Source organism: Sprattus sprattus, assembly GCF_963457725.1.
Source record: "Sprattus sprattus genome assembly, chromosome: 3".
Taxonomy (NCBI): domain Eukaryota; kingdom Metazoa; phylum Chordata; class Actinopteri; order Clupeiformes; family Clupeidae; genus Sprattus; species Sprattus sprattus.
The window spans coordinates 6,419,239-6,427,503 of NC_137922.1; the positions used below are offsets into that span (position 1 = coordinate 6,419,239).

The window sequence follows — 8,265 nt, forward strand, 5'->3', positions numbered from 1 at the left end:
TTGAGTTGTTGTACATGCTAAGTACTGTAGCAACATGTTAACATATCTTCTCTGTGTTGTGTGGATTTCTCACTACAGGAGTACAGTACTTCGGGACCTGTATGATTGAGCACCTCTTCTTTCAGTTACTCACAGTAGTTACATTCTTGAAGTTTTGTACTTTTTTACATCTGTTATTTTCTATGAATGAGATATGAACTTCCAAAACATTATTGTGTCTGAATGCTATGTGATTATAAACCCTCCTCAATAAATTGCAGGTATTTTATACTGTTTACTTAAGCTTTCAGTGATTGGTAAATACTCCAAAGTATCTAAGATACTGAACATTTTCCAGTCCACTGTCTGTCTGTCTGTCTGTCTGTCTGTCTGTCTGTCACTCTCTCTCTGTCTCTGTCTCTCTGTTTGTAGTGAGCTTTAATATCATCCTCAGATTCATGTGGTAAATGGTCATGCGGGGGAGAGATAAACACATCTGTCAGTCCCACTAGCCACCCTGGCTTTTCACTATGTAGTTTAGTGCTGCAGATCGGAAAACACATGAAGGGTAAGAGCAGCTTTTACAACACAATGTTGTAAAATGTATGACCAATATACATTAGTTAGTCGTGCCAGCTGAGCTGTGGCGTTTGTCTGTCTATTAGGTAGTTAGCTTGCTAATTGTGGACAAATCTTCTTTCTTCCATAATGCCCCACAAGAAAGCACCTGACAGAAACTGCCAGCTCAAATAGATAATTATTACCTTTAATGATGATTATCCAATAAGTTGGGTTGTAACCAGGGAAAAAGAGAAGTGGTTTTCCCCTCATAGACAAACTGAGAGCCATGCAAGCATAAAGATGGGCAACTGGACACGTGCCTCAAACTAAAGGAATGCAATGCTTTAAACATCCGTGGATGAATTCAGTTTCCATATTCACCTTAAAGGGAGTAAAGAAGACACATGCATGACACGCACAAGCAAACAGCACAAATGAGCAGAAGCAAATGCACACACACAACAAACTGGTTTAGAAACAATATGGGCTTCAACGTCAGCATATGTACAAAAAAGCATACGTGTAGTGTGTATTAACATGTTAATGTGTTCTGAATCAGGTCAAAGGTTACATCATCTTGTAAATAAAATAGACATCAAATTGTAAACAGCCTGTATACTAGTATTTGTATGTGTGTGTAAGTACTTAATTGTACTTGTGGCAAGAGGTTTAAAACAAAAAAACAAATACAAGGGTATCTGCTTCACCGCAAATGTTGGCATTGGCCTTGTTTTTATCTTGTGCGTCCAAAGAAAGACTCTTGAAATCCTAAGTCGCCTACTTAAAGGTACAGTAAGACGTTTTTTTTGTAAAAAAAAAAAAAAAAAAGTTAGAGTGCCTCTGGACTTACAGTGATGATGTAACCCTGAAGGAATACTTTATAGTGTTCTCCAATATTACAGTGCACTTCACACGTTTCTCTGTTTCAGGCCTTTTTAATTTATTTGTTCAGGTCCACGTAATTGTCAACAAATGCTTGAAAACACCCCAAACAAAGCATCAGTAGACATAGAAGGTTTAAAAGATTGTGATGTGTACAGTACAGTAGCTGAATATTTCTTATTTTCATTTGCCTGGTAAAAGCAAAGTTATCGTAAAAACTCATTCGTAAATACATCTGACAGAAGTTAAATGTGGAATAAGGGCGACTGGTATTTGAAGCTAAATCCTTACCCATAATCTTTTTCTCAGTCGCCATTCAGTCCGTTTTTAAATTGGTTGATTTAAGTTGGCGTGTGAGCTACCGTACTACGGTAAGATGCTTTTGTGAGGAATTAACGTCCTTCCTTTCACCGACCTCCAAGCGGATTTGTTGGATACCAACGTGATTACATAACCTTTGTGTTATAGAGCCCTGTATGAAAAGGACAACGATGGCCACTACTAGTGTACAGGTCTGTATGTCAGTCCGTTTACAATTTGATGTAATTTACAAGATGACGTAGCCTTTGACCTGATTCAGAACACGCGTCCATGTCGCTGTCCCTGATCTGTCTGTTCTACGTTATTTGATTCGATTTGAGATTGACGTCTTAACATGTTGCGTGAACTGGCGAGCACATGGAATGTGGAAGTCACTGGTTGACTACACCAGGGGAGGTGTGCACTGAGCAGGAGTTGGAGGAGGTCTGTTTACACTGCTCTGAAGTTTCAACCGAGAATGAGACGCTGCCTGGATTCTAAACGACAAGATTTTGATGCAAATCAAAGGACAACTCAACACGCCAGAAGTAGGATAAGCACTTTAAGCTACACGTAAACACTAGTGGGAATCCAAGCAATTGGATGGTCTTTCAGCACATCGTTCTTTCACAAACAGGTGAGCTCTGAAGTTACGTTTTGTCGATTCAGACTGTAAGGGATGCTAATAGCTTTTCTGGAAATCTCTAACCCTACCATTTAAGAGTAGGCTAGGTAAAACTACAAACAAATCTACAGTTTTATTAATACTCTGGCTTCATTCAGTATTTTATGGAAATATAATCTATATCGCAACACTTCATTGTGTGACACTACTCCGTTAAAAGGAACTTCTTGAGCGCATTCTTGTTTTGTGTTCATTGAAAATAAGAGTACAGTAGCCTACTATTATAGTATAAGAAGGTTTTATACTTGAATATGCTAAATAATTAATCTGTAACGCTTAATATGACCTATCCAGAGAACACCTGTTGCTACTGTTCAGTTTGTGGGTTTGTACATTATGTTATGGAATAAGAAGGGACAGGTTGTTCCAAGAGGTGTATGGACTGCGGAGAGATGCGGTCACTTCAGCTCCTTGGGCTGTAAAGGTTCTCAGCTTTAGTGTAGACCCAGATAGCAGGGAGAGGTTGGCCCATGTATCTCTAGTTTACAGAGGATAAGTCATTTTTTTAATCATACACTTCATAAGTAATCAATGAGGTCTGTGCATCCTCCATATTTCCATTCTGCATTGACACACATGCCAGTGTTAGGAAACTGTAGGTGGAAATGAAACAGGGCAATACCTGAGCTATGCACTTATGGATCTTCACTCGAGGAGAGGAAGGAGAACTGGTGCAGGGCTGTGTCGGGCCCAGAGCTGTCGCCCAGCTTTCAGTGCCACAGTTTGGGTGGGTAGCGAGTCATGCAAAGGGTCCAAGACCAGAGGTTCTGGGTGAAGCATAATGTGAGTCACAGAGGACATAAGTGGGTTGAATTACAAGACAACAGGGGTGTATTGGTTTGTCATGTTGGGTGTCAGCTGTACAGGAGAGTCTTAAAGAGATAACACCGGTCCAAAGTTCACAGACAGGCAGCTATGCTTAAGTGCAGAACTCAGAGAGGGTCTGTTAGTTAAACATTGTTAATGATCGAGCAGGATTTCTTGTCTTACTGCCTTCTGTCTCTCTGTCAATGTTTAAAGAGTTCTTCACAGGGGTGGCAGTTACTTACAGGGAATTATTAAAAACACAAATGTCTCAGTTTTTCCAGGCTATGTTATTAAGGAATATTACAATGTAGCACAATGGGATACTATTCACAGACAAGCATGCAGAACTGATAACAGTGACGGACATAGCGTTCTTATTGTTACAAAACATGTCTGATAATCAGGACTTGGTGAATGCCCACCTTGTGTTTCAATGCATTTTATCTTTGGAATGAAACAGGGTGTGTGTGTGTCTCCCAAAAGATAAAAAGTGTTCTGGGAAAAATGTACAATGTGACAGGTGGATTCTATACACAAAGATCTATAAGCAACAGGAGTCTCAAGTCACACAAAAGGACAGCTTTATATCTAACATGATGGTTTGTTATGGTGTCTTTGTGTACAAGCACTGTTGCTAGGAGCCAGTGGATAACAGGATGAATATAGGGAAACTTCCCTTCCATGGACTGATCCTTAATGTCACCGGCCAGCAGTGTTTGACATGGGAAATGTTTGTGTGTGTCAACGTGTCAGAATGAGTTGTGACCCCAACTCCCTGAAGAGTCAATAATCAACACAAATAACGACGGTCCCCAACCCAGGAAATTAGAAGAAAAAAAAATCCTAATCCATACATGACAGATAACGGATTATACCACATAATCTGTTTATTTTTGGTTTTGTTTACCCTAGTTGTTTAGAGCTGAATGGAAGTATTGCATGACCTACTGATCCATAGATCAAATGCATACATGTACAGATTATTAGACATTGCAAAACAAGCACACGCAGAGAAAAATGGGCTGGCTCCCTTTGCCAAATTGTTGAGTCCTATAGTTCATTTAAGTGGTAGGTTTTGAACTGAAACATTCTAACCTCAGTCAGTCTTAAGCAGTTTTGTTCTTACTTGAGGGGTCTGCCCAGCGTCTGCGCAGTAAGTGCTTTTTGGAACCAGGTCCCCCCAGAATGAACCATATTTTTTAATTCCCTCTGTTACAATTGACCCAAGCCGACCTCTCCCAATATTTGAGATAATTGGATAATAACACATTGTAGCAGCTAATAATAGTAGCATCTAGTTCGGAAATCACCGGTCACAACCACCTGTTACTTGTTTTCCTGTCAAAACTGTATCTAACAAGTTGAATGTATTTGGCTATGTTAATTATTTTGGTGTGGCACCACACGTGACCTTAATCTATTATAGTCAACAATGTCTGGCAACGCTCTCTGCACTCACAGTGTTTATCTTTTTGGTTGTCATAGCTCTCAGTGGGTCTATGAGGGAGAACTCATTGGAATGGCATCATTATGGTAATAATTATCTATTTGAGCTGGCAGTTTCTGTCAGGTGCTTTCTTGTGGGGCATTATGGAAGAAAGAAGATTTGTCCACAATAAGCAAGCTAACTACCTAATAGACAGACAAACGCCACAGCTCACCTGGCACGACTAACTAATGTATATTGGTCATACATTTTACAACATTGTGTTGTAAAAGCTGCTCTTACCCCTCATGTGTTTTCTTATCTGCAGCACTAAACTACATAGTGAAAAGCCAGGGTGGCTAGTGGGACTGACAGGTGAGTTTATCTCCCCCCCACATGACCATTTACCACATGAATCTGAGGATGATATTAAAAGCTCACTACAAACAGAAGCATAAAAGTAATACTGATTGCATATGGAAACCTTCTGGGTGGGTGTATGTCTGTGCCAACTTTCTGACTGTTGCATGTCTCTCACTCTCTTCTAATAGCCCCATTGCCTCTTATCTTTAGCGTGTCTGTCACTATTTTACCTTCATTTGTGAACACCTGATGGAAGAGTGCATTGTATGAGAGTTTGAGTGTGAGTTTAAGTGTGTGTGTGTGTGTGTGTGTGTGTGTGTGTGTGTGTGTGTGTGTGTGTGTGTGTGTGTGTGTGTGTGTGTGTGTGTGTGTGTGTGTGTGTGTGTGTGTGTGTGTGTGTGTGTGTGTGTGTGTGTGTGTGTGTGTGTGTGTGTGTGTCTGAGAGTGAGAGAGAGAGAGAGAGAGAGAAAGACAGACTATCAGTATAGGAATAGTGTTGGAGATCAGGAGACGACTGATCTCTGCATTTGAGACCTGAAGGGCTCACACTAGTTGGATCTAGGACCGATAGTAACTATCCTGTCATTTCCCTTAACTATTTCAACAGAGTGGCACAGCCTTCTCTCATTCCCCAGACATCCTTAGGAGGTCTTGAATTCAGACCTGGAAGTTAGTTGTTTTGGGAATGGCTTGTCAGAGGATGACACACTGTTTGGGGGTTACTTAATTATTTGTGAGCTACAAAGCTCAACCTGGGAATAACCCAGCTGCTGTTTGGGTTCACATGAAATTGGAAAATAAACAAAAGTGGTGTGATAAAGCCAAACCTCAAATAGAGTACTGAATGTACTCACACACCTGCCCCATCCCACCCCACCCCTTCTCTCTGTTACACACACACACACACACACACACACACACACACACACACACACACACACTCTCAGCTGCGTACAACTTTTCAGATGGATTTATATCCCAGGCTTTGTGCTGTGCCTTGGGTACACACAGGCCTGCTTTATAGGTCTGCGTGCACATGCACAAAGGCCTTTGTGGATAGAGAACAGTAATCACAGATCACCAGCTGGACAAAGCGTGGGATTTCAAGACTTTTTTCAAAACTTTTGTCCTGTCTGTTATGCTCTGTGCAAGGGCAGTTGTTCTGGCAAGAGTACTTTTGAGAGGAAAATCATTTCAACACCCTGGAGCAGGCTATTAGGAGATAATACTGGAGTTACTTTCTGCGACCTACGATGACTTCATTTACTGAATTGGTTACTGAGATCCATAGGATATGTGTATAGGTATATATGATGTTACAGTAGAGTTCCTCATACATAAATCAAAATCTTTTGATAATTATCGATTATTAGTATAATTAAGTCACTTGTAACTGTAGTGAAGAGTGCAAGAAATAATAAAGTCTAAATGTTTCCATTTTTTACGGTATACTGTATGTAGCCTACAAAGAGTTATATGCAAACAAAAGAAAAGACATTACCGTATACAAGATAACTACTGGTCAGAACCAAATCAATGGAAAACAACTAAAGATGACTACAAGAAGGGATGATCCTTCAGCTGAACCTATCTCACGGGGGAAGACTAAGCTAAAACAGAGAGTGCTAGAGTGGTGCTCAGCTGTGTGTGTGTGTGTCTGTACGTCCCGAGTCTCTTCTGTGGCGTCACCACGGTGCAGGTGGAAAAAGCAGACGCCAGCAGAGGCCTGTGGGGCGGCTCCACCTCCTGGGTCTGCCTGGAGGAAGCTGTTCACAGTCTCACAGGGCTGTTGAGTACCTAAGTGTTGGCAGGCAACACATTCTAACTTAGTTGCTGGAAAGTTGTGTTCTAAAGGGTATCAGGATGTGTGAGCTTGTGCGATCCCCTTACAGTGAGCCTCTGGTGTGGGTTTGAGAGTAGGTGAAAGCATGTGCTAATGACTTAAATAAATCAGGTGTATAGGTAACACTGTCTCTCTTCGAGGAGGGCTGCCAAGCCTGGACCTCACTCCAGCTCTCTAACTAGAGAGCAATCAGGCCTGCTCTTTTAAGCCTGGTATACACCGTGCAGTTTTGGGCTGTATTGTACATCAAACTTGATGTCGTAACCAAGTTATTAGATCCATGTCGCACAGTGTGGCAATATACTTCTAAGATGGCTGAAATCACACTCTGGAGGTGCCTTTAGGGACAAAAGCTCCATTATTTGTTAAAGGAACATGCTCGCTATCAGATGTCCTCCCCATTCTGTACACAATCTGCTGTGTGGTTCAGTGAGTCCAGTGTGCCCTTTGGAGCCCCTCTGGGGGAGAGAGAGTGGTATCCTAGAGAGTAATGGGCGTTTGGAACGCCAAAGGGAAAAGCTTTATTTCCTGGTGTGTGTCCAGGAGGATTTAGAGCAGGATGAGCCCGACAGAGAGAGGAGCTGCACCCAGACGGCCCGTCTCCCGGCTATTTAATGTCACATCGCGTCATCTCGGAGACTGCTAGGCAACCAGGGCTCTGTCTGTGCCAAAGTCAATGAGGAGCCCCGGTCATGTGGGGTCGCTGGCACTGAGCAGTCCGCTCAGAGAGAACGAGTGTGAGAGAGAGAGATTGAGAGAGAGAGAGAGTGCTCTGTAGTCAGATTTATGAAAAGTCAGTGAAATTATAGATCTGAGAAGCAGGATGCAAGCATTTTGTTAGCAACACAGGAGGAAAGCAACTCAGAGGTAGGATGAGAATATGAATTTTCTCCTTTTAAGGTGAGACTAACAACATCATTATATAATTAATAGATATATTATTATGCCAGATAAGGGTTGGCATGTTTTTTTTACAATAACATCAAACATATCTGTATTGGTGCAAAACTGGTATGATTGTTGAAGAGGATGTCTGATTTAAACCAATGCTTTGTGCACAGATGTGAATTCATTCAAAGCTTGTCAACATTTCCAACTGCGGTGCCTATAACTTCTCTTGTTGTCACTAATCCATTGTGCCTCTCTGTGAGCTGCGAATCTCTTGGAGAAATATGAACATTTAGTGTTGGGAGTAAAGGGAAGACAGTGCTATCACTGTAAAAGGTTCAAAATGAAGCAGCAAACTAGCCTAAATGTTTCAATAATTAGAATTGTGTGTCTTGTGACATTTGCCAGTCTTAAACATTAATCAGGAGTGCAACCTAAGATCTGGGTATTGTATGTTATTGACTTATTTGTAATGAATGTCTTGTTTGTTTTGTTTGTCTCAATGTTCAGATCTCCAGGTAGAGCTCCAGT

General features: G+C 41.4%; 1 protein-coding gene across 1 annotated transcript in view; it reads left to right on the forward strand.

Moving 5' to 3' along the window:
- Positions 1-109, forward strand: part of tsga10 (testis specific, 10) — a gene marked incomplete at both ends in the record, with an annotated part of 12,640 nt that extends 12,531 nt beyond the window's left edge. The window contains one exon of the mRNA XM_080835317.1: positions 79-109. Coding sequence (XP_080691443.1) covers positions 79-109 — 31 coding nt within the window. The remainder of the gene's footprint in view (positions 1-78) is intronic.
- Between the last annotated feature and the right edge of the window lie 8,156 nt (positions 110-8,265).